Source organism: Ochotona curzoniae, unplaced genomic scaffold (assembly GCF_017591425.1).
Source record: "Ochotona curzoniae isolate NIBS_2020 unplaced genomic scaffold, NIBS_Ocur_1.0 scaffold_3208, whole genome shotgun sequence".
Lineage (NCBI taxonomy): Eukaryota > Metazoa > Chordata > Mammalia > Lagomorpha > Ochotonidae > Ochotona > Ochotona curzoniae.
The window spans coordinates 42,356,248-42,383,824 of record NW_024467106.1 but is presented as its reverse complement, the minus strand read 5'-3'; the positions used below and the strand labels follow the sequence as shown (position 1 = coordinate 42,383,824).

General features: G+C 37.1%; 1 protein-coding gene across 3 annotated transcripts in view; it reads right to left on the bottom strand.

Annotated features, from left to right (window-relative positions):
• SLC24A2 (solute carrier family 24 member 2) overlaps positions 1 to 26,302 on the bottom strand; it is a 222,486-nt gene extending 196,184 nt beyond the window's left edge. For 2 of the 3 annotated variants that reach the window (XM_040962972.1, XM_040962973.1), the window contains exon 1: positions 25,318 to 26,302. In XM_040962972.1, coding sequence (XP_040818906.1) covers positions 25,318 to 26,247 — 930 coding nt within the window. In that variant the 5' untranslated portion in view covers positions 26,248 to 26,302. The remainder of the gene's footprint in view (positions 1 to 25,317) is intronic. The other variant, XM_040962971.1, reaches the window with a different exon arrangement.
• Positions 26,303 to 27,577: the final 1,275 nt, after the last annotated feature.

Here is a 27,577-nt window from a genome sequence, read left to right as displayed (position 1 = left end):
AACAGAAGAACAAAGAACTACCATTTTTGTTCATTTCTCAAATGTCCACACTAGCTGGACTGGAGCTGAAAACCAAGAACTTAATCCAGATTTCCCACTTTTGCGTGGCAGGAACTCAGTTACTTGAGACATCACTGAAGCTTAAGAGGGTGTGCTGCATTAGCAGGAATCTAGAGTCAGAAATAGAGGTGGATATAAAACCTAGAGCCTTCAATATGTGATGCCAACAGCTTAACTCTTAAGCCAAATGCTCATTCTGCCATGTCCATTTTATATTTGAGGACATGAGAGAACACAAAAGCTAGGAACTGCCCTATGGTAATATAGATATTAGTGGGAATGACATATTTTTGCCCAAGGTAATCTGGAATTAGAGTCTAGGCTCCTAACTATGTTAAGTAATAAGCAGAAAATTCCTGGAAAAATAAAATTAAACGTTCAGTCTGTTTTGATGTAAAAAATGGAAATGCAGGAATTTTTGATAATATGCATTTTCATGAATTCTTTGAATGCACTAGAAAACCAAAAATGCTAGTTATAATGTGAGTGAAAGGTATATTATCTATATTGGCAATCAATAACACTCTCAGGAATAGAGATGGCTCTTATTCTAGAGAGTTTTTATTTATTTTTTTGTCGCAAAGTCAGATATACAGAGAGGAGGAGAGACAGAGAGGAAGATGTTCCACCTGATGATTTACTCCCCAAGTGACCATAATGGCTGGAGCTGAGCCGATCCTAAGCCAGGAGCCAGGAACTTCCTCTGAGTCTCCCACGCAGGTGCAGGGTCCCAAGTCCTTGGGCCGTCTTCAACTGCCTCCTCAGGCCACAAGCAGGGAGTTGGATGGGAAATGTGGCAGCCAGGATTAGAACCGGCACCTATATGGAATCCTGGCTCAATCACGGGAAAGACCTAGCCACTAGGCCACTGTGCTGGGTCCTGGAGAGTTTTAAGTGTTGGTGAGCTGATCTATTGTTGGTAGGGATGTAAACCAGTACAATATTCATGGAAGAGAGTATAGATAGTCTTCAGATGTTTGAAAATAGATCTACCATAAGATCCCATCCCACTCCTCAGATTTTACTCAAAGGAAATGAAATGGGCATATGAGACTCATTCGTACCCCATGTTCATTGGAGCTTAGTTCACAATAGATAAGATATGGAATCAACCAAGATGGCCATCAAATGATGACTTGACAAAGAAAATATGGAATATATATCTATATATAACATGAAATATATGAAATACTATTTATCCATAAAAAGGAATGAAATCGTATCTTTTGCAACAAGATGGATGCGACTAAAAACCATCGTGCTTGGTGAGATAAGCCAGTTTCTCTAAGACAAATTAGTAGCAAATTAAGTCTGTGAATATAGAGTGGATTAGAATTATGTCTTTGCAGAAACTCATAAAGAGAGAGGAGGGATGGAAGAAGAGAAGGAGGAATGGGCATCGGAATATGAGGGAAAGTTGGCTGTCTTGTTGAAACTGTACCTATGGAATGGACAAAATCTGTTCTTGTCATATTAGTAAAAAGTTAAATAATTTTTTCCATGAACTTTTTGAAATACCCTCATATTATTCTCAAAATTTTCTACATGGATTAGCAGACAAAAAAAGGAGGGGGAATGTCAGAATTTTTGAGTTTTCAAAGCAGGTCCCTGATCCTCCAGCTGCCAAGAGTAGAATTAGGATGTTACTCATTTTTTATCTTTGCATATCCTGGCAGGATGGAGAAGAGCCTGTAGGAGGGCACAAAAGGCCCCTTCTTGAAGTCATCACATCCACTAGTGGTTCCCATGGTGAAGCAAGCAATGAGGGCAGCAGCATGTCATTGACTTACTTTTCGTCTAACTGTATCTCACAACTGAACTGGTTTCCGCAAGGGCAGCTCTTCTGATATCTCAGATTCCCAAGTCCTAGCATTTTTAAAACTCAGAATTTTGTCTACATTGGCAATCAATGAAACTTTCTAGAATAGATATAGCTCTTTTCTGGAGAGTTCTAAATGCTGGTGAGCAGAGTCAACGATGCAGAAAAAAAAAATAATGGCCCCACCTATTAACATCTTCAACCGGTTTGTCCATTTCCATACAGTTGGGTGTTTATCAGTTAGACTGGCACAAACCAATCATAACTTCTGAGCCAACTTCATCTTTTAATATTGTGTCTACCTCTAGCTTTTTAAAGAATGAATTAAACTACATTGCTCTGAGCACTAACCCAAGTTTCACAGCTCATTTAGTACTTTCTTGCCTTTGCATTTTCTCATTTTTTTCCTACCAAGTGGAATGTGTGCTTGCTCAGCCACTTCTTTTGAAGAAGTTGTTTCTTTAAAACTACTGTTCTACCAAAGGTCCACTGGGGAGAAAAACCAAGCCAAGGATCAGAGAATGTCCCTTTGTCATCTGGATGAGTATCAGATGAGGTGAGCAAATCAGTTTTTGCAGACGTTTCTCTATCATATGAAGTGGCAGGAGGTGGTACCCATGTGCACCTTCTGGCTCCCACAGTCAGTATCTGCCAGTATCTGCTTTCACTTTTTTCAACCCCAGAGCTTCTCTGAAAAAACTAAGTATTCCTGGCAGCATAAGTAAGAAAGCAGCAAATTAAACTACATACTATTTAAATGTACATGCAAGAATGACACACTTGGAAAAATGAAACGAGGAAAAGGCTTGAGACCTCAACCCTTTACACAACAGTAACAGCTTCCATTGTAATATGGGAGTCAAAAAACTCACTACTTAGTTCTCACCGAGGTCAGTGTGAATTGATTCCCCAAGAGGTTCTGAAAAAGGAACCACATAGAGTAGGAGAGTAAGAGGATCCACCTGCAGCCACAGGCTCTACTTGACTCACTGTTTTCGAGGACTACAGTTCATCACTTTAGAGTCACTTTCTTCAAGAAGCCATTCTTTTAATAAACCAGATTTTCATTTGATGCTAATTTAAGCAATGGAGAGGATTTTGAGAAACAGGAAGTTTGGAGTGTGACAAATTTGATGATAGCTGAGCTAGTCCTATCAATGTGTGACTTTGGGTTCTTTGATCTCTGAGCTGGGAACTCCTCAATAGTATCTACTGTCTGTTCAACTTTTCTTCTAATATGTCTTTTGAAACTGCAGAGTTTGGGATATCTAACAATAACTTTGCAGACTCCCTTGCAGGTATGGTACAAGGCATAATTTTAGGTTTATCCAATCAAATACTGCTAAGCTAGATTTATCCAATCAAATACTCTCAAGCTAGATTTAGAAGATAAAAGTGAAAGTGAGGCTTATATTTCTGCTCTTTCTTGGTCAATCATTGGGAAGAAAAAAATTTAAATTATTAGCTTGAGATGGTTAGTAGGAGGCTAAAGACTGAGAAGTCTTAATGGACTTTCCAGGATGCAACAGTCTCAGAGGCAGTTTCCTGATTTCCCACCTTCCTGACTAAGCAGAAGCAAAAGCGGGAGCTCTTGGGTAAGGTTTGAGAATCACTTCTGGAGGCCTGGCCTGCCTCTCCATCCTTCCCAATGACTTGGTAAGCACTAAATTCCTGCATTAAACCTCTTTCTTTAAAAGAACAGGTTAGTTTCTATTTTCTGCAATTGAGCCATGAATGATACACTCTTCCATCCTTCTGAGTAGATTTAAGGATTAAAATATTTAGGAATGGCAGCAGGGACTAGCAGTTAAGAGCATAAGCTCTGGGCTCAGGGGGCTGGGGCTTAAATCCTGGTTCTATCTTTTCCTCTGGGTGTGTGTGTGTGTGTGTGTAATTCTGGACAACTTTCCTAATCTTCAGTACTTGTGTGATGTAGTTATTATAGGATTACATGACATAATGCATACAGAATCTTCATCATAAGTACTTGGTACCAGGTAGGAATTTGCTAGCTGCTGGTTTCTTCTCATCCTGAATCCCAACAATTTATCTATATATTTCTGTTACAGCAGTTGCCATGTTATGTTGATTAGTCCTCTGTGAGAAAAGTTCTCAAAGACTTGCCTGTATTGTGCAAGTAAAAAAGGTAAGAATATCCAAAATTTCAACCAGAGTGAATCAGAAGTAATCTTAAAGAACTAAAAATGGTTATTAATTTATGAAGTAAAACCTAAATGCCTCTATTTTACTCTCATAAAAATATGAGAGGACTTCAAAAAGTTGTGGGAAAATGTGAGTTATGGAAAAGAATGTGTGTATGTCAAAATTTTTGCACTGAGATAAGCCTACCTTTCAATTCAATATATTTGTTTATTTGAAAGGGAGGAAAGGATAGGTTCAGAGAAGGATGGGAGAAGAAGAAAGAGAGAGATCCATTTGCTGTTTCCCCCTCTTAGTGCCTATTGTGGTCACGACTGAAACCAGGTGCCAAAAATGCAATCCAGATCTCCTGTGTGGATGGCAGGAAACCAACCACTGCCTCACATTAATGCAAGCAGCTGGAGTCAGGTGTCAGAGCCAGAAATCAAATCCAGATATTGCAATGTGTGATGTAGCTGTCTTAATCAACATCTTGACTGCTGGGCCAGGGCCCACCCTTCCACAGAACCTTGTGGGAAACATGTGATGGCATGTAGAAGTATAGCAAAGAGAGTTGTATAAACCTGTCCAGTATTGCTCAAAAGAAGTGGAAATGTTGACTGAACCAGGGCCCTTTTCCCCAGGAAAGTGTTTCCTGCTGTGTGATCCTCAGCTAAGTTATTTTAGCAAAGCAACACTTTTTCAAATCCATCATTATGCCATAATTTGGCTCCCCCTTTTGTTATCTATACAGAGCCAATTTGCCTATGAGACCAAATTGACAGTTTAATTCTTTATTTTAAATTAATAGATGGTCATGCTGATTATAATAATTTTGCTTTTCATGTACTTGCCTAAAAGTGAATAAGACACTTATTTATATTTCCCATTTGGTTTTAGAGATGTAGCCTGTATTATATTTTAATGGGCTCTAATTAGATTTATATTAATACACATCAGCCATAATAAACCTGATTAATACAAAGCTACCTCTGAAAGACAATCTCTTTGGAATAAACACTAACAATAAGGCCTATGATTTCCCTGCTCTGGCAGCCAGACTTCAATCATAGAAAATTAGCAAAGTTACTCACTACCTGCTTTAAGAGTCCTCTGTGGCCAGTTATAAACTTCCAACAATGTACAGTGATCTGCTTCCATAGCTGTGAGTTCCCAATGGAGAGTGATCATGCATCAGCTTTTACCCTCAAATGCCCAATTGAGTGTTAGACATATGCATATGTGATAAATATTAAATGTTTGATGAAGGAATTCATAAAAAAGTAAAAGTGTTCTTCTACAGAGTTTTTAAAAACTGTAGAAGCCAAAAGATAAAGAAAGCAATTCCCAACAAACTGCAAGCGGAGGAGAATCATGACACATAAACATTGTACGGTGACTTGTTAAAAACAGTCAACGCTTAGCTATTGGTAACCCAACACTTTCAGATGAGTTTTTAATGTGATATTCTTATCATGGATGCATTAGCTGCTACGACTAGTTTGCATCAACTTTGAGCCCTACAGTCACACCCATTCATGTTTCAGTTTTTGTAGAACACACATTTAGACACAGCATAGTAACAGTGAAGCTCTCAGCTTAGGTGATCATGTTCTATAGTAGGACAACTGATCTACCTTTGTGGGACACTCAAGATCATCCTAGAATTTCAAGTAAATGTGAAGGCTGTCCTTTCACCTGGTGAATCTGGTGAAGGAGATAGACAAAGCAAAGACCTTCAATTTCATTTCCCCATCTTACCACTTCTTGTTTGTTCACATGAACAGCGTCTCAGCCCTCCTCTGCTCCCAGGGAAGGGAACAGACATAAATTTTATTTGTAGAGACAGAAAGCTCTACACACTTTGTAATGGAACTATTCCATATAGAATTCTGACATTTCTGTATTTGTTCTCATGAGTTCTTTTTCTTCCTTTTTTTTAAACGGAAGATGCTATGATGTTGATTATAGAATAAATTATAAATTGATTATAAAATAGCTTCCTGAAAAGGCAAAAGGGAACATGTCTTTTTTTTCCTGTTGGCCTATGCAATCATGAAGCCCATGAAAGCAGTGTACAGCTTAAAGTCATTCAGTGGTTTTGGATTATATGAGTGAGGGGGACGCAGAAGAAGGGAGAACCTTGTCAGGTACGGTTTGCTTTCAATAAGAGAGGTGATTCCTTTCATCAATACTAAATCCAATACCTGAAATAAGAGTTACTTTACTCCCCACTTAACACTGGTGCCTGCCAACAATACCTGCTATACAGGTGAACTGGGGTTAAAATGTATTCTCTTGTTCTACAATGCCAAAGTATCATCTGTCTCTTACATCAAACTGCAACGTGCCATTTTTCTGAGGTTCCTAGAATATACTGCAAAGTGCTCACAGAGCTCTGCTGTGTCGAGATGGCACAGGAATCAGTAAACAGTCTATTGATTTACATGAATAAACTCATCTTGCCAAGCAAAGGGAAAAAATCAAAATTAGTGTGATCCTGTTGTTCACAAAAATGATCAAACAAAAGACAACTTCAGAAAGGTCCCTGGACCTGTAACACAAAACATAATGCTTCTGTTTAGCTTCTGATTTTTACTATGCCGCCATATGGCACCAAATTGGCATAACTTAAATGCAAAAGGACCCTGTTTTGAATTTAAACAATCATATCTAATTTTTTTTAGTTTTGGTGTCCAATTCACCAACAGATGGTGCCCGGCATCTTACCCATTAAATATTATGATGTCCATAACCATTTAATAAAGAGATTGGGCCAGATAAGACCAAGGAGCAGATTAACATTTTGTACAGAGATTCCAGCTTTTCAACCATAAAGTGGGTTTATCCATTGAAGCCCCCTGAAATCATCCCAAAAAAGCAAAGCTATAAGCAATATACTTTATAAGAACTAAATGTTTGGAGGAAAATGGCAGTACGGTTGCCATACGAATGCTTTCACATGAATAATGAAAAGCAGAAATTGTAGAAACGGATTACTTAAAATAACTGCTGTAGCCTTTTAAGTGAAGAATATTCTGATTGCCCTTGGTTTTGACATCAATTATTCATTCAGTAGTTATTTACTGTGAAGTAGGCATTTGGCACAGTGGCTAGGTACAATTTGGGGCACCCACATCCTATATTGGAGTGTCTAGATTCAAGTGTTGGTCCTGCCTCCAATTTTAGCTATTTAATGAACACCATGGAAGCAGCAGGTGATGGCTCAAGTATTTGGGCCCCTTCCAATCCCGAGGGTGACTGAATGATTCTGGGCTTTGGGCTTCATCCTTGTCCAGTGTTGTCTAGTGTGAGAAGCTGGGAAGTGAATCAGCGCAGGGGAGATTCTCTTCTGTATGTCTCTATTTCCTTTTCTGTCTCTTTCATTTTAAATAAAAAATAAGAAAGTTAGAGGATTTAAAAAAACTATTTACTTAGCACATGGCATTTGACAGGCACTATTTTTGTCATTAGAGACTCATATGTAAACAAATCTTTGCCTAATGAAACTTAAAATATCCACTTCTTCTCTGACCCTCCCAGAAACTTTGTATTGATATAACTGAGATTCCAGAGGTAGTGAGAAAGTTACCCTCTAGACCCATCAAGCTGCAAATAAATGTATTGTTGTTAATAATAGTAATAAGGTCTTTTAAAACAAGGCAGGTTAATATTTATTGCTGTGTTTGTTGACTTTTCAAGCAGTACAGGGTTTTGTAATTCAATTTGACTTGATTGACAGAAGACTTTTATTATTCATCAAAGCATTTTCAATCAAATTTGGCAAAATGCTGCTTTCTATTTCATTGAAAAGGCAGAAACAAAAAGAAATTTTCCACCAGTTGCACAAGCACATTCATCCATTGCCTATAGCTCTGCAGCTAGCAAGCTTCTCCCTTGCTAGGTACGTGCACACCAAGCTCCACCTTTCCATTTGCAGGTGAGATCTCCTGCCCATCCATATTCATTCTTGGGCATAGCTCTAATAATTCTCTTGTACCTTCAAATCTTTTCTATGCTGTGTATTTTTGTTACCAAAAGTGCTATTATTTGCCTACTTCAAAAGAAATCTCAACTGTACATTATCTTCTGGTGTCTTTCGACTTGTGTGTTCTCCTTTATGAAAATCTCGAATTCCTATTCCATTTCTTGAGGTCACTTAGCCAGGTTTCACCAAATTACTCTGCAAAATATTTCTCTTGCCAAATCACCAGTACCAACTCATTGCTAAATGTGGTATCCATGTGTCTGTTCTCATCCTGCTTGGCCATTAGTTGACACAATCCGTCCAGAGTTCTTGGGATTCTTCCTTCTGGCTTCCTCATTTTCCTTTCTTTTTCAGGAAGTGCTGCTTCCCAAGTCTTCTCTGTTGGCGTCTCCTCATTTTTCCCAAGTATCAATGCTGTAAAGCCCAATCTTCAAACCTTTGACTTCTTCTCTATCTACACTTACACCCCACAATTTTATTCAGTCTTACGGCTTCAAGACTATTGTTAGTTTCTATGTTTGCATAGTGTCTCATGATTATTGAATTGATATTTTTGTTTCTTTTTAATATAAAAAATATTTAAGTTGTTTCCATGATATAGTTTTGTAGATACAGGGATTCTTCCCTCTCTGTTTCCCCTCCCTCCATTTTTTCCCATTTATCACAGTAGTATAGTCTTTTGGTAATATTACAAGTTTAATTTACTGTTATTTGAGAGTATCATGGCCTTGTAGTTATAGGCAAAGGTATAGAATCCAGTATCATAAAGTAAAAGTATATTTAAATGTTTAATTGGGCATCCTACTTTTATTCATGAGTAGAGACATGTACTGTAACATATCTTTACTTCCAGGTATGCCAGTCTCCATTATACAGTTCATTTATGAGAATACATGTATATTCTTGGTTATCTATATTTATTTTGTACTTTGCATAAGTATTGTATTATATCAGACAGAACATTTAATATTTGTTCTTTTTTGGAAGGGTTTATTTCATTGAACATAATGGTCTCCAGTTGGGACCATTTGATTGCAAATGTTGGATTTCATTTTTTTTTAACTGGCTTTGTAGTGTTCCATAGAGTAGCTCTACCATTTTCTTTATCTGTTTCTCTTTTGACGGGTGTCTGGATTGTTTCCATGTTTGCTATTTTGAATTGTGATGTTGTAAATATAGGGTTGCAGGTCAGTTTCTCATATACAAATTTCACTTCCCTTGAATATATTCTCAGGAAATGGGTAGCTGGGACAAATGATAGATCAATTTTTAGTTGTCTGACCTCCATAGTGGCTACACTAGTGTATACTCCCACCAACACTGATGGATCAGGGTACCTTTTTTTTTTTCACATCTTTGCCAGTAGTTGTTGTTAGTTAATTTTAGTATGTAGGGCATTGTCACTGCAGTTTGGTGGAACCTCAAAACATTTTTTTTTAAATTTTATTTCTCTGATAGCAAGGGAGCCTGAGAATTTTTTATATGAAAAACTTGAGCAGTCATTTTTCTAATGAACTGTTATTTCTATTTGGAATTCTAGATTCATATCCAAGTACCTACTCAACATCCTCACATAAAAGTTCAACTTGAGGGCCCGGCGCGGTAGCGCAGTGGTTAAGGTCCTCGCCTTGCACGCCCGGGATCCCATATGGGCGCCCGTTCTATCCCGGCAGCCCCGCTTCCCTTCCAGCTCCCTGCCTGTGGCCCGGGAAAGCAGTTGAGGACAGCCCAAAGCTTTGGGACCCTGCACCTGCATGGGAGACCTGGAAGAGGCTCCTGGCTTTGGATTGGCATAGCATCGATCGTTGCACTCACTTGCAGAGTGAATCATCGGATGGAAGATCTTCCTCTCTGTCTCTCCTCTCTGTATATCGGCCTTTCCAATAAAAAAAATAATTAAAAAAAAAAAGTTCAACTTGACCTGTGAGGCATCCAAGTTAAATACAAACTTGAACTCCTCTGCCTACTCCTCTACTGGAAAGATACTCCGTATGAAGTCTTCCCCATTTCCATTAATGATAATTCCATTCTTCCAGTGAAACAGGCCAAAAATCTGGGTATCACCTTTGATTATTAGCTTCTTGTCACATGCTGCATTTATCTAGTAGCAAGTGTTGGTAACTCTACTTTCAAGACATTTCCATAGTTTGATCACCTCTCTGATGCCACCGCTACTGTCCCAGGTAGTCCACCATTCTCCACCTGGATAATACTCCCCCGCTTTATACTATAGTGTATCTCAACAGTTCTATTGCTTTGACCACAAGACATGATGATAACAGAGACTTTCTCAGTGTCTCTGTGGGTACTAACAGCATTGATTACTTATTCCTTTCATGACCACAGGTGCTATGAGAAGATGAGATATTATTACTTAACCCTTCACTTTTTGATGGAAAACAACTTGTATTTTTAGAGTTCTTCTGAGTCTTGTATTTACCCATTTTGCTGATGTATTCAAAAAGGCCATAGCATATACTGCGCATTTGTGCACTTGCCAAGAGGCTCATGGCTAAGGGTGGAGCACAACAGCCTGTGTTCCATGCCCTAGTCTGTGAGTCCTGCCTCTGTACTGTATCTGCCTACCAGGGTAACCTCAGTTCTCTATGCCCTACATCTGTGGAGCTGGGAGAGAGAGAGAGAGAGAGAGAGAGAGAGAGAGAGAGAGAGAGAGAGAGAGAGAGAATGTTATAGTTGATCTTTTGGAGAAGGGAGTCTTATAAAATCTGCTTAAATACACTGAATTGGCCAGAAACAGGACTAGCTGTCCCTGTGCCCTAAAGAATCCACTTTAACGCAACAATTTACTCATCACTACAAAACAAACAAACAAAAACCACATTTGTTGCTTCTAATTTCTTTATGTGCTGAGAATCCAGGAAGCCCAGCTTATTTGAATTTTGTATATTATAAAAATAAACAAACTGATAAAAATTTCAAGAAGGTATTTTGTGGTTAAGTGATTGATATTCAGGGCATTGATTTTTCTGACTTCTGTTTGCCTACTGAGTTTCTTCTTGGCTTTAGTCTCTGCTTTTCTGGACCTTTGGATAAGGTATTCTGAGTCAATGGAACTTAATGGGTTTTAGACAATGCTCAAAGATTTTAATCTCAAGACTACTACTACATGAACCCTTTTCAAGATATTTGCATTAAAGCAATTCTTTCTATTGCCTAACTCTGCAAAAATAAGGTGCCTGAAACCGTTCTCCTATTAACCGATATCCTCACTCAGCATTTTTCACTTGTGTCTGCACTTTTGTTTTAACATGGGCTCAGAGAGCGAATGACCCCATCACCTCACTAATTACCACACTTTCCTGCGTAGTCTGGTAAAAGCCACCTCCTTCCATTACGGGATGTAGAAAACTAGGGACATATAAATGTGTATGCAGCTCATGCAATATTGTAACAACTAATGAGACAAAAGAAACATAAAAGTATTCTAAAATAGATTTATAAAAATTAAAATTTAACACTGGCCACAACAAATGTCTTGGGCAAGCATTTATTTCCAAGGACTGATCAGGTTAAAAGAGAGAAGTGCAGCTCACAGCATACCCAAATTACTTAATATTGTATTTTTAAATGGGTAAAAATAATATACAACTCACTTGAGAACTTTGTAAGAATTTAATAAAAAGTACCATGCTGACAGTATGTTTTAAACAACCTATCAACTCCTGAAGGTCTGTTTTGCAATCCACATTGTCAAGAAACTGACCTGAAATGGTAGCAGGATCCTCTAAGCACTGTTTTACTAAAAATAGGTAACAAAATACATGTATTGGGGTTACAGAGAGGAGAAAAGATGGCTAATAGTGGCAGGTGGCAGAGGTGCCAGTCCAAACTAATTGTGAAATGAACGTCACAGGAGCCTACTGGAAGCATCTTTCTTCCAGAGCTACCCTATGAATAGGGATGCAGTTGGATTCATTGTTAGCCCAGTTTATGATTATCCACCAGTGAAACATGTGGTGTAATTTTCCCGGCATTAACATTTTTCCTCCTAAAGCACAGCATTACTTTGTCTTGTTCTATTTCTTTTCATTAACTGTATGATTTGCAGAGCATTAACAGCCAAAACATGCTTCTTAAGTCTGTTCTCACATCTCACCTTCACAAAAACTTTCAAGGTCACAGCTATTTGTGGCTATCTACTTAATTGTACTTAAAATAAAAGGCAGCAAAAATAGTAGATTTATAATGGTGTTCCACAGTTAAGTGCCCAAAGCAGCCGAGCATTCCTGAATGCCATGTAAATAAATCAGCCTCTTGTTCAGGAGCACAAACTCTATCTACTATGCCACCAGTGCATCACTATGGAAGTAGAGAGAAAGGGTGTTTCCTGGGCTCCTTGGAAATTACTAGAACTTTCAATCGATTTTGAATTTTTGTATAAAATATGATTATATGGCTAAAGTCTCTTTACCCATAGAACTTGTACATTAACCAGGCATGTATAATTATAGTTCCCTTTAAACAATGATGGAGTAAAATTATTACTGTTATTGTTATTATTTATGGTATGTAACTACAGATACAAGGCTTTGCTCAAGCTGCATGCAAATGATCTTGAGGCCTTGTATATATTGCATGTGATGTGGGCAGGACTACTCCACAACCAAGATATATAAACTGACATACCAAGGTACAAATACAAAATCAAGAAAAATTCATATTAGGGAGTTGTGGCCCAATTTCTTTTGTGATTGAGCTCCTGGGAAAGAAATAAATCGATGTGATGACAAGAAACTCTCTTAGCTTAGACAGGGAAGAACCATAGGTTGACAAAAGGTGAAGCAGCAATCAAATACCAACATCCTTTGTCTAATGTCCAAGAAGATTCACATTCTTATGTTCTGCATAATTAGGAAGTACTGGACTCTAACAATCCTGAATCTTACTACAATCCAGAGCTTCAATCAAGCTTTTTCTTTAAAACCAACTCAAGGGGAGAAAAAAAGATTTAGGGTGGACCCAGGATTCCTAATTCACTTAAGATACAAAATGCCTACAAAATACTGTGGGACATTTGGGGACCACATTCTACGGAATATTGGGGACCACATTCTACGAGTTTCCCTACTTAGGGAACACTTTCTCCAACATCTCCGGAAATGTGAGAAAATCAGGTCATACAACTGACTGGGGACTGGTAACCAGAATACATAAAGAACCCTTAGCATCAACAATAAGACAAATAGGCTAACTGAAGCTTTTAAATAGACTTTTAAAATAGAAGCTTAGTTAAAGCAGATACAAATGGCCAATGAAATCATGGAAAGATGTTTAACAAAAATTTTGACATTATGTCAAAATGTGAGTAGTAAAAGTTGGCAGAGTTGAGGAGAAACTAGAGCCTTAATATACTGTTGGCAGGAATGTAAAATGGTACAGAGATTTTGGAAAACAGTATGACAGTTCATCAAAATCTTAAACATTGAATTATCATGTGACCCAGAAATTCTACTGCTAAGAGAACTTAAATCCTCTTATAAGCAAATATTTATTCCAGTACTATCCATATCAGCCCAAAGTTTAAGCAACCTAACTGTACATCAGCTGATGAATAGATACATTCTGTATACTGGGATACTATTTGCTCATAAAAGAGGGAACAACAACAGCAACAACAACAAAAGGGAACAACATGGTTGAAAGTTGAAAATACACTAAATAAGAAAAGGTAGATGTAAAAGGATGGGGAAATCTATGGTGACTAAGGAAATTGTTGGCTAGGAGCAGGGAGGAATGGAGAGGTATACTACTGAGTACATGTTTCTGATATTATTAAAATGTTCTAAAATTCAACAGTGCATATGTTATTCATCCCTGACCATACTAAAAACCACTGAGTTAAATCCTTAAGGTGAATTCCATAGTAAATGAATTGTGTCTTTAAAAAGGTTGCGATCAGTTAAATAGAGAAATTTTGATGCCAGAAGACAAGGAAGACATTCTATGCTCACAGCTGGAACAATCTGGCTTTTACAACTGAGGGTGCTTATCTACCCTGACATTTGACATTTGTGATTTTTAAAGACTGGAGGATTTCTAACGACTCCTGTTTCTTAAGTAGGATATTTGTCATTTTCTGCTTGACTTTAACATAGAAGCCATTGGATTGTGTGACTGATTCAGGCGCAGACTTTTTGCTATTATGTTGTATAGCTAGGATGAGATATAGAAGTAAAAAATTAATGTCAATATGAAGTAATGATAACGCATGTAATGAAGGAGGAAAACCATTCCTTATTCATTTCTTGAACCCATTTAAACAAAAATGGGTTCAAGTTCAGACACTGAGGAATTGACTATCAGAAGGCATAGGGTGGGCATGTAGGAAATGAGGCAAGGCACAGATAATCCAGGAGGAAAACACTACAGAGTGGTAGATCTGAGGGCCAGGAGAGCAGGAAAGAAATTCAGTGCATAGATGAAACTCTGCTGAGTATATCTAATGTTCAGTATCACTTAAAATGTATCACTTCCCATAAAGATAAATGGCATAAGTCCAGAGAGGTTCAAGATTACACAACTAGCAAAGCATACCACCTCCCAAATCTGGGAGGAAACAAACAATTCCACTGTTGATACTGATATCATATTCTCCCTTGGAAAGCAAAAGAACAGGTTCAAGGACTACTCCAATAAGCAGTGTCTACCACAGTCCTAAAATAAGAGAAGTTCAACATGAATTTGATTGTTAACAGTAAGTAGGGGCAAAAACAAAGAAACAAACAAATAAAAAACAAAACCTGGTTCTGCCTAGTGTAGTGCAAAAAGACAGGATAGCTGAAGACTAAACTTGTATTTCTAATTGCATCCTGCCTGCTCAACTCAATGTCCATCATTCAGTCAAACAGAAAGTTACGCAGCACCAAAAATTCATTTGACTCTTTCTAGGAAGGACCAATGGTTGAGTAAAGAAGGCTTTATTTCCTACCAAAAGAACTAATCAACTTTAATTGGATTTTTAATTGGAAAAGCACCAAAAGAAAAGTTTGGGGCTTCATTATCTGACTGTCTCTTCTACTGGTAAATCCATAATTATAGGCATGTTCATTTCTCTCTCATTAACACAGAAACAGCTATCAGAGCTGGGGTGTGGGGGGGTGGAGATCTTGGATATAAACCACCTCGTTTATTTTCACAGAGGAGCTGCCTGTTCCAGGGTAATGTGGCCTGTGTGTGTGGATGAAAAGGACTTCATCTCTTCAGCTTGGCCTCTGCCGATGCACAATTCAGGGTGCATCCTTTAAATCTGTGTATTCTGCATTTAATATGGCCTGGTGCCCAGACCCTCCCAAATCTACTCATTTGTACCAGTATAAGAACCATGGCTGTATCTTTCAGTTTACTGTTCCAGTACTTCGTAAAAAGAAAACCAACCTAATTGAAATGCAGCTTTAACCTTCTTGTCAAGCTTCTGCTTCTCTTTGATTTCATAATCTCTACTTCACCCACGTTTCTTTTTTACCTGATGAAAAGTACACTGGAACGAATGATGAACTGAGGCTCAGCAAGCTCATGCTGTGATCTATGCATTCCTCATCCCGCAGTCGATCTATGTCAGAATTTGAGAGCAACACATGGTTTGATGGGTGCTGGCCTCCTCAGGAATCTGCATTGGCCGGAGGGCCACTTCTACCCAGCTGGACAGAGCTAATGTATTTGCTTGGGGAGGAAAAGCTGCAAAGATATCTGGATTCAGAGTTCAACCATGAAAATCAGCACAGGTTTTCATGAATTCATTGGTCCCTTTGTATACATGGTTCTGAAACCATATGTGTATAAATATATGTAAAAGAAGAAATGGAGAGTAAGAAGCAAAGGTAAGGCACCGGTTTATGGTATAGCTATTGAAGCTGTTGCCTGCAACATCCACATTCCATGTGGGCACGTGTTTGAGATCCTGCTGCTCTGTTTCTGATCCACTGGGAGGTCAGTGAAAAAGATTGCCTAAGTCCTTGTGGGAGACCCTGATGTAGCTCCTGGTTCTTGGCTTCAGTCTGACCCAGCCCTAGCTGTTGCAGCCATCTGGGGAGTGAACCAGCAAACGGAAGGTTTATCTTTCTCACTTTCTGTAACTCTGCCTTCCAAATAAATAAAAAATGAATTTAAAAGAAAAGAAGCAAAGTTAACCCCAACCCAAAGGACACCTGTTTTTGAATTCAGAAAGGACACTACTTCCTTTGGGGAGCCATGGTCTCAACACTAGGAAACAGCTTGTTCAGTAGAGTGATGTCTGGATTTTTGCTCTTATCCATCCTCTTGATGGGACAGATACCCTTGTACAATACATAGCCAACATTGCTTTGCAGGGTAGCCCTGCTTAGAGGAAGAAGGAAAAAAAAACAAGATTTATTGGCATGGTATTTTAAAAAATTCAGGTCACAACCTACTGAGGAAGAGGGCCATGAAATTATTTTAGAAGGCTGAAACCTGCATTCTTTAATTGAATGAAAAATAGAAGAAATATATAAGAGTCTCATACCTAGATTTTATTTTTATATATACATGTTAACATTTATATGCTTTACATATTTACTTATATGAGTATGTGCATAGATGTATTTGGTGGAGAAATAAACCATAAGTTTTAGTGTGAGTCATAGTTTAAAAAATGTGTGAAAGTCACCAATGTAAAGAGAATAATGCAAAAAGTTCTGAAGGCCTACCTTGTCTTTATTACTAAATTTTGAATGAGAAACACTGAAAACACTATTTTAATAAGGAGGGAAAAAACAGTTCAAATTTTCCCCAAATTCACAGATAAAATCAAGCTCATATGCACTTTGAAATCTGACAGATGCACATTCAAATGAAGTTCAAATATCCATAAAGTTTGACCTTAGGCAATCATTTGTGTTTCCTGATCCTCAGATTACAGATTTGTGGATGGAGAAAGTTGCTATAGTGAGGGCCTAGTATTAAACACAATTTATTTGTCAGATCCCTCTCTTGTTTTGCTTTGGATAGACTAGCAGTGCAGGGTTACACCTGCCAAGGAGTTTTCACTGCCACAGCTTCAAATGCTGAGGAGCTCTAGCATCCTGCAGTAAACTTTAAATGACTTTCTCCCACTCAGTACTTTGCCATCTGTCTATGAGGGCCATATCTCATGTTGTGCTTAAACTAAAATCATTACTGGGTTAAGTCAATTAAATGATTTTCATGAAAGTACTACAGGTAAACTAGTTCAAGAAAACAGTTAGGTGAGCTGGGTATGTTAGGCTCTGGTCCTCTATTCATGTACATGCAGTGGATTGCTACATTGCCTGGTTAGAATACTTCACAGAGTAAATAGTAGAACTCCTGAGGACAGGAGTGACAAGCTCAAATTCGTCTGCTCAGTCATTCCGGTCACATCTCCTATTTCACAGATGAAGAGATAGAAATTTGGGGACGTGCATAATCCCTCAAGGTCATACGTTCAGGGGATATATTCTTGTCTCTGGGAATTTCATCTTCAAATTCCTTGGCCATGAGGCTTCCTCCTCAAAAAATTTACCCACTAAAGCACAAACCAATATTTTAAACACTTTCCGGCTTTATTTAGATGGGGAATTGGGGAGATGGATGAGAGCTCCTGTTAGTGAATCTGGACTATATTTGTAGATTTTGAATGAGTCATCTTAGCTTTGAAATTGACATAAAGGACACATAGGAAGTAGGAAGTTTACCAAAGAAAAATTTAATCCTCCATAAACATATGTTTCAAAGTGCCACTTCCTAGTCAAAGACACATAAATTAAATGGTATATGTTATGTATGAAATTAAAAGCATTAAAAATTATGACACATAACATTATCAAGTATGTGGCAATGTGGCAGAAACAAAGAAGCTCATTACTTTGATAGTGAATTTCTACTTCTACAAAATAAGAGATTCATGTGTGAGGCTGTCTGTTGTAGCATTTTTTTAGAATACTAAAGAAATCTTACAATAAATTTAACAATGAAAGTGCTTTTTTATATTTTGATAATACTGAACATGTTAGAACAACTAATGACATGAGGAAATGCTCATAACAGGCCAAGATTAATTAGGATGAGTTAAAATTGTATAATCTAACATGATAAATTTAAATTTAAGATGTGCATATCTAATTTATTTAACTGGATATACAGATATATAAATGTGCATGTGTGTGTACAGGGAGTCTGGAAGAATGTATGAAAAAATCTACATAATTATCTTTAGTTGGTATAATGGAAAGATTCTAAGCTATGTAAAATTTTATTTTTATGTATTCTTACAACCTGATAAAATGAATGTATTATTCCAGTGTCTATTAAAAATATTACTCAAAAGAAAAAAATCTAAAATTTAAAGAAGCTATATGTAACTTCTTCTTAGAATCACCTCTTAGGTTTGTTTTGACTGAAAATTTTACTCTTGGTAAGCTACTTACTGATGAGGAGTATTACTATAACTGTCATGCTCTATTAAGCATTCAGAGAGTATGTCATTAAAATTCCATCTCAGTCTCACTTGCTATATGCAAAATTTTTTGACAAATACACAGGTTAAAATATATATTTCTCGTAATATGATGGGTCAAACATTCAAAGAAAAACCTTTCAATATATTACTTCCCAAAATATGGAATATTGTGGTTTTAGATATATTTTTTAAACATCCAATTATGTTAGTGAGAAATAAAAGACTTATTTGAACATAGAACATCAAGTAAGCATAGATTCAGAGGTGTCTGTATTGTTTATGATATTTACCTTTTCCGGTAATAAAGGGACTAGCTTTGTAGAAGCTACAGATGTGATTTCTGATGGGGTAGGCAGGGTTGGAGCCTAGAGTGAACAAGGGGAAAAACTATGTAGAGAAGGAAGAAGGTAAACTAGGCCTAGTTGGCATTGATTTTAGGACTATGGAGGGATAAGAAGAAAGAAGGGGAGACAAAATAAGAATCTTCCTTCAGAATTTCTGACCACAGACTCATCCGTGTGGGTTTGGAGTCTGAACTCACATTATCTGAGTAAGGGAAGTTCAAATTTTTATGTCAGATGTGATTCCAGATTGGTACTGATCTGTCATGCGATAACAGAAAACTTCTGTGGAAAATTTCAAACCTCGATGACTCCCCATACATAAAGTTCCAAGAAACATGTGTTCAAAATTCTTAAAAATAATCTACTAAATACACAAGGGAATAATCTCACAATGTCAAGAATCAACAGAACAATTAACTATATCCTGAAGGATATTGATGTTAAAATGGTCAGAGTGTTATATAAAACAAATTAATTTAACATGTTTAAAAGAACTAAATAAGGCCTTAAGAGTGTTATGAAGGAACAATGAATATCAACTGGATAGCTTTGGAAAAAACAACCTATAACTTATAGAAATGAAAAATATAGTCATTAGAACTGAGACTCAGTGAATGAACAGTAGGGAAGAATAGACACAATTAAAGAGAAAAGAGAAACTAAAGAGTAGGAGTAAAGCAATGAACAGGGTGAGGAGCTCAGAAAAGTTGAGAAGTTAAAATAAATGCAAGATAGTGTGAGATTATGTAGATCGATCTTATTGGAATTCCACAAGAAGCATAAAATAGACACAAAACAGAAGGCACTGATCTTCAAATACAGGAAACCTAATGAATTACAAACAAGGTTCCACAAATTATATAACCACAGTGACATACCTCACAGAAACTGCTGAACACCAAACTCAATGAGAACCATGAAGGCAGACATATAGACAAGACAGATTTCTTTTGAAGAAATAGAATTAACCCTGACAGCAATTTTCACAGCAGTAAAAATGGAACTCAGAGACAGCGGACTATTATTGCTAGGGTTTTAACAGTGAGAAAATAATCTTTTACTCACCAAAACTATCTTGCAGAAACACAGTAAAACATAAGTAAGCAAATAAAAACTGGGAGTATTTCCTCATAGCATATTGTTGCTACAGAAACTGACAAATGAACAACAGGGGTGGGGAAAAGAATCACAGAAAGAAGATCTGACACACAAAAGGAAATAAACAGAAGAAGCTGGTAAAAATGTAAATACAAAGGTAAAGATTGGTGGAAGGATGGAATTGTCTGCTTTGTGTTGTTTAAAATATGAATGCTTAATAAAGCTGTTACAAAGCATAAAGGTTCAACCTTCGAAGATAATTCAATGGGGAACAGGTAACTGAATTAAAGCATTCCAAGATTTTTTATGTTATTCAGCTAAGTGTAAAGGTGTTAATTTACTTTGTACTATGATAAGTTAAAATACAAATACATGTTAAAATGTTAATGCAAATACTAAGAAGTGTGTAAATTCCAAAGCATCTAAGGGGAAAACAGATGAGGAAACAATTTAATAAAAATAAAAAAAAAAACTCAGGAAAAAGCATAAAGGAAACAGATCAGAACAAATACAAAAGAATCCAAATATAACCATAATCAATACAAACTGAACTTTCTTGTTAAAGGAAAATGATTTTCAAATTGAATTTTTAAAGTGCTGTTATATTCTATTTACTAGAGACTAATATAAAACAAAGGAAGATTGGAAATAAATATCAAAACTGTGAAAATAATAACTAAACCTGTTAAATCTACACTGTAGGTAGTATGTTCTCAATGGCCAGAGAGCAGCTTAACACAGTAATCTCATTCTTTGCTAAAAAAATACAAATAAGTAGGTTCCACCCTCCACAAAATATTAAAGGAAGTGACAATAGGTAGAGAGGGGAGAGGAAAACAGAAGGGGGGTGGTAGTGAAAGGAGGAAGATTTGGTTCTCTGGGTTACCAGAAAGAGTTGCAATGTGTAGGTCTCCTGCCAGGAAACTCAGAGTACCCAGGAGGAAGCCTCAAGGCCTATTTTCACTGTGTATATTAAGCTCCACCAGCCTCTCTACAATGCTTTGTTCTCTCTCTTAATCATGTGCAGTAAGTTAGTAGAGGGAAACAAAATAAGGAAAATTGCATCATTTGGTGTCCCCAAATAAGCACAGGACATTGTAAGCATCTCATCAGTTAAAAATTTTTAACAACTAAACTTGTTTCTCTGAGAATAATTACAGTTTTCACATCTTTCAAAAAACTACATTTTCGTGCATTGTATTATCTTCCATAAATGTTGGACAGCAATTTTACTAATTTATTTACCCGACATGCAAAGGCTTGAAGGTTGGGTTTATAAAAGATTCTGTATTGGGGTTGGCACTGTGCCAAAGCGCATTAAGCTTCCACCTGCAGGTTTGGCATCTCAAATGGATGTTGGTTCAAATTCCAGCTGCTCCATTTCTGATATGCTGTCTGTTATTGTGCCAGAGAAAGCAGTGATAGATGGCCCAAATTTTTGGGTCCCTGCACTCACATGGGAGATTGAAAAGAATTTCCAGGATTCTGGTTTCAGACTAATCCAGGTCCAGCCTTGTAGCCATTTGGAGAATGAACCAGTGGATAGTAAATATATATATCTGTCTCTGCTTCTCTCTGTAAATGTGCCTTTCAAATAAAAACAAATAAATCTTTGAAAAGAAGATTTTGTATCTTATGTAGGCTTAGGGATTTACATGTGTATTTATAAAATTATTTATGACTTAACATCTTACAAGAAATACTTTATTGTATAAAAATACTTATATTATTCTAATTCAGACTTTTCCAAGAATATTAATAGCAATTTGAATTGCAAAAGTCTGTTTACAACTTTTCAGGAATATAAAAATTGAATAAAGGAAGACACACCTAACTTATTAAGGAGTTTAGGTTAACAACTACCCAGCTTTACCAATCTTTATTTAGATCATTGCCTTTATTAGAACCAGGTCGACTTACTGTCAGATTATAGTGTCAAGACTAAGAAGTTAAATACCATGGACAGCTGCTTTCTAGGCCAATGGCAGCCTTAGCACAGCAGATCAACAGATCCCAGGAGTCCAGCTAGGTACACAGCAAGATGAATTCAGTGTCCTGAAATCCAGCTCCCACAGGATTCAGATTTATTCCCAACCAGTTATGGATGAATTTTTCAGAGAGAGCCCCAATCATTAATAAATAAAAACATTCTAAAAAAAAAAAAAAGCTCTGCTTCACATAGTCACATCTAAACCTCAGCCAATGACCTGTTTATTTCCAGTAAAATTCTACACCAAAAAATTCATGAATTCATTTGGAAGTTTCTTTGGAGTCTATTTGGACTCCATATAACCACTATATATGAACTAAGATTTATATTTATAATATGACAGATATTATATGCCTCTGAAAGACACATGCCTGCTAAAAATCAATGATCCATTGGAATAAATTCAATTGTGAAAAATGTTTTGTAATTCTCACATCTAAAATAATTTATAATGATTCACTTTTCATTTAAGAACAGAATAAAAGGAAAGAAGTTAACATTTATGGCACAATCTACATTTACCAAGAAGATTACTCATGCTTAACATAAATGTCTTCCCTCAATATTTTCCCAACCCCATAAAGTAGGTATTATTCTAATTTTCCAAATTAGGAAACTGAGACTCAAGAGAGTTTAAATAAATTATCTGAGATTTCTAGGCTTATTGCTCAGCTTCATGCCCCTTTTTCTCAAATCAAAGCACCAGTGTCTCCCCTGTCACAACCTTGAAAAAAATGTTATAGTATCACTATGGTAAATGGTAGTAATAACAATAACAATAAAATAAAAACAATATAACAATGCTATTTTAATGAGGAAAGAAAATACCAGTTTAAATTTCCCCACGTTTCACAACTACCCCACGACATGCAGCATCAATAATTGAACCGAATTAAATTTTTCAACTTGTTATGAAACAAGTAATTTCAAAGATATTTCATTGCCTTCAGTCTGGCAGAACTGATGCTTTTGTAACAAGGACCATCTGATGAATGTGAAAGAATATCTAAAATGTATTTGTCAATTTTTTCAAACTCTCATGCCAAAAAAAAAAAAGTAAATGTTAGTAAGACTCCAAGTGGCTATACCAAAAAAATGCTTGCAGCAGGTTCCTCTCTATGAAGATCCAATTGAGGGTCACAGTCAGCCAAGGATCCTTTTTTGTACGTGCTTTGATTATATCAGGGGCACTGATTTCTGCAGAAAATGTGGACTCCAAAGCTAGAAATCAACTCTCTGGCCAGAGAGCTGATGGTCACATTCAGGATGCATCCTAGTTTGAAACACCTGTTCAGAACTTGGAGAGCAAACCACCTTAGGATTCTTGAATTGGACATAGCACACAGGCTGTAACCGCTGGAAAAATATCTTCCAGCAACAATTCAAAAGTGAAATTGGTAAGGTGAAGCCTCCTGGAGGAAAACATGTTATGATCATCTTGTTTCATCTAACATGACTGTATTTTAATATTGTGGTTGCCAAACAAGTTTTGTTTTAAAAAAAAAACTCTTTACTCCCATTTGGTATCAAAACCAAAATAATAATTACTAAACACATTGAATTAGAGCTCTTTGGTATTGAAAGGAAATTAATATAATCAACACATGTGTGTGGGGGGGAATCAGAAACAGAAGAAACAGTTATATCTATAAACTTCCTTCTATTTTAGTTAGGTTTACCCAGAATTTCCAAATTAAAAACCACACAATATTAAGTAGAGCACAGTGTGTTGACCCTGAATACCAAATATCGAGGCATTCAGGTTGGAATACTGGCATAAATTATGGAAAAAATGACTAAATACAACTTTAATAACCTGCACTTAAAGTTATTTCCCAATGCAGGAAACCAGTTCTTTCTCCACTAAAATTGGAATGCAAAATCTTGCTGCAATCTCACATACGCCACTGGATTACTGTGTTGCCAATGTATTCATCAGCCAAGTCTCCAGGTTAATGAATTGTCCCTGCAATTCTACAAAGCCAAAGGTACTCACCTTCAAAACCCTTTTTTACCATTGATGTGCCCAAGATGTTTATGAGAAATCATATATACCTTTCCTTGAAAAAAATCATTCCAGATACTAATCGGAACAGTCACACATTATAATGCAAACCACCCAGGTTTGACGGGAGGCTCTGAGGTATCAACTTTTTGGCTTCTAAGAGCAGAGAGAAGCCTCATAATCCCCGAAGGACAAACACTCAGTTGCTTTGCTAGATATTTTGCTAAGTGAATTTTTAAGTCATACTTTTTAACAACCAGCCATACACTGAGATAAATGTTAGAAAAACTGTGACACAAAACATTTGCATACAACACACAGAAATGTAACCAATGGGCTTTTTTCCCCCCTACAATTTGTTTCCATTTCATGGCAACTTCAAAAGTGATGGTCATCAACTTGACTACAGAAGGTATTATGTAAATATGGCTAAGTAAATGTTATTTTCTCTTATTTTCTGTTTAAAAATCGTACCCCCTGCTCAAATATCTATTTTTTGCTCATGTGAGAATTTTGCTAGATGCAAAGTTTGTGTATTTTGGTTTTCTGTTTAAAATCATATTCAAAGGTGATATTCCACTGCAAGCTATGAATGAGAACTGCACAATAAAATTTTTATTGGCATTGCTTATTCATTATTTAAAACATAATTGACATTTTTACAGATCAATTTCTTCTTTAAGCTCTTCATCAGTCTGCTTCTCATCTTAATGGCCATTGTTGTCTAAAAATGCCTCCCTCAAGTTCCATCACAATGTTTTGGGTCATGTTTATCAGGGTATGCAAAGTGAGTGGACCATTACAACACAAATGCCAATGGCAGCGTTGGTCAAAGGCTCTCTTCACATTGCCTGTTAGGTGATATGAAACCTGATATGTGAATCAAGGAAAATGACTATGCCCACTCTAATGACCAGACCTGCTGGGACTCAGCTGCAGACCTGAAGGTGCAGCTCGGGTGACACAAGCAAACTTATCTTTCCAAAACATCCTTAGAAGATGGTGCTTACTAACGATCATGGGTTTATAGCAAAAGAAAAAATGCTGCAGTTTAAGAGGCACATATATACCCTTTCCCATCAAGATAGCATTGTTCACAAACTCATTGTGCCTGGTTTTGGGAAACAAAAGGCAGCTGCCAAATATGTTTTGGGATGCTTATGTAACCTACATTTACCAATGTTTTACTCTGAATCAAATAGCTTGGGAACTAAGTAGACATTTATAAGAATTTCCTACAAGAGTCTTTGTGCTCACTGTCATGTTGGTCTAGCTACCACAGAACTGCAGAATTCAATATGCTATCCAGTCCAGCTGCAAACAGCACCACATTAAAAAAAAAAAAAGGCTGTTCTTAAAAATATAAACATTCAGTACTATGATCAGTAGAAGTATTCGATAGAAAAGCTTCCATCACCAACCTTTGCTTGGGCCTCTGGTGCTGCCACCTTGACGACTTTATTGCGATTTAGCATCTGTTTCACCCATCTTTCTACTTGGACGTTGAATTTCATGAAAATCACATAGCCAACGTAAGCAGTTAAGAGAAGCAAGCTTTCCCACCACATGATAACGTTATCCAGGAAGAAAATAATTAGCATGATCAAGTCAACAATGTAGAAGGACACATCCCGAAAGAGTGGCCACCACGTCAGGTTCAAGATTTCTCTAGAAAAGAGAGCACACATGCCAATAACAAAGAGGATATTGAACACTGCTGAACCTACGATTGTGCCTATGCCAACGTTGCTGTGAGCAATAAACACCCCAATGAGAGATGTGAAGAGTTCTGGGGCTGACCCCCCTGCAGCCATAAAGGTGGCACCTGCCACATCATCAGAGATGCCCAGTTTTTCAGTGATGACAGTCAAAGAAGGAACAAAGAATTCATCGCAGACAATGGCTAAGGCTACAAACATGTAAATCATCCCCAAAACATGGAGAATGATGGCGCCTTTCCTTCGGTCCTCAAGGGAAAAGATGTCTTTTGGGTAGTCTCCTTGGGCATGATCTGTGCTATTCTCAGATTTGCCTTCCTGAGAAAGAGCTGGCTGTGGAGTGTAATCCCGAATCTTGTCATTTAGATCTAGGAGAGTTCTGTGATGGTAACCATGTGCTACCCTGGGGCCACTGATAATATTTGCTTCTCCTGTACTCTGTGTGTCTGTCTCCGAAAAGGCACTGATTGAAAATGGGACAGTGCTAATGGCTACCAGGCCCAGAAAGAGGCCTAAGATTCGAATCCACTTCAGTTTTTTCCTGACGTTATAACGTCTCCTGCAGTCAGATGGTGACTCATCAGAACCCCACTTCTCAAGGGCCGTGATGGTGGGGCTTCGGTGGAAATCCATCCTGGATCTACTGGTGGTGTCGTCGTTCTCAGACTTCAGATTCAGATAGATGGTCCTTTCATACTTTTCCTTACTTTACAGTTAATGGTGCTTGTGGGCCACTTTTGCAATCAGGACTTCTTAGTCTTCGTGGGAAATTTTTATCATTTATGCCTAAATGAAAATGAAAAACAAGAATATTTAATTATAAATTCCTACTATTTTTACACAAGGAGTTTTGCAGGTAAGATCAAGCCCTAACCTGCAGCTGTATGGATAAGTTACTTAACTTCTGTGTTGCTCAGTTTTCCCATTTAAGAAAATCAGAACAATTATTGTATCTACCACCTAGGATTGCTTTAAGATGAGTTAAAACATGCCCTATAGTAGGCACTTACAATCATGGCTGCCTAAAGCCAAATAAACATTTTGAAAGGTGCAACATTAGTAGTAAACCTAACAGATGTGCCTAAGTATGAACATTGTATAAGTGAAAGCTTATAAATTTATCACATCTTATGTAACAAAATATGTAACCCTTTAACGTGTTTTTAAAAAGTCCCTCTTCTTCCAGAACTATCCAGATAATTGATGACAATTATTTAATTATTCATGATGCTTTCCTTTACTTCAGTTATGTAATTCCTAGTGGTAGGAACATTTTTCTGATTTAATCTATTATCTGGAAGGAGTCGAATATTGGAGGAGGCAATGTTTATTTTCTGTACACATAAAGACTTTAATATCTCTTTTTCCTCTTTGCCTGGAAAGAGCATTATTAAATCAGTTGCAGAAAAGTATTCTTTAGAAAATATAAGTTCACCAAAGGACTCTCTGGTGACATGAATAAGTTATCTGCTTAGTACACCTTGTTTTGAGCTAAAGGTTTTTTTGGGAAAAGAAACCGTTAGTCCATATTTAAAATAGCTTAGTAAATCAAATCCCAATGCAGTGAAATAACAAGTAGGCTATTTCTAGCGACCAAGTGCATAGTTCATAAACAACATGTCAGCAGCAGCAGTACCTTCATCTACATCTACTTCCCAAAGCCCTTACACTGTCTGTTTTCCTTCTCTATCCCACGGAAGAGGGATTTCAATTCAGCCAGGACAGCTGATATCCTGAAGGTTCCTTTGTGAATTTTCCTTAAAAGCACTGCTTCCCTCTTCTACAACAACAAATTCGTTTTAAAGGCATTGGCTGAGATCATCTCAGGTGTAAAATAAGCTAATTAAACCCACGCTACCTAAACAGCAGGATTAGCTCGAGCTGTGGTGCGCAGCACCAAGCTGGTCCAGGTCAAACCAGGTTGAGTCGCCGCTCCTCCTGAGATAACACAAACCCAACACAC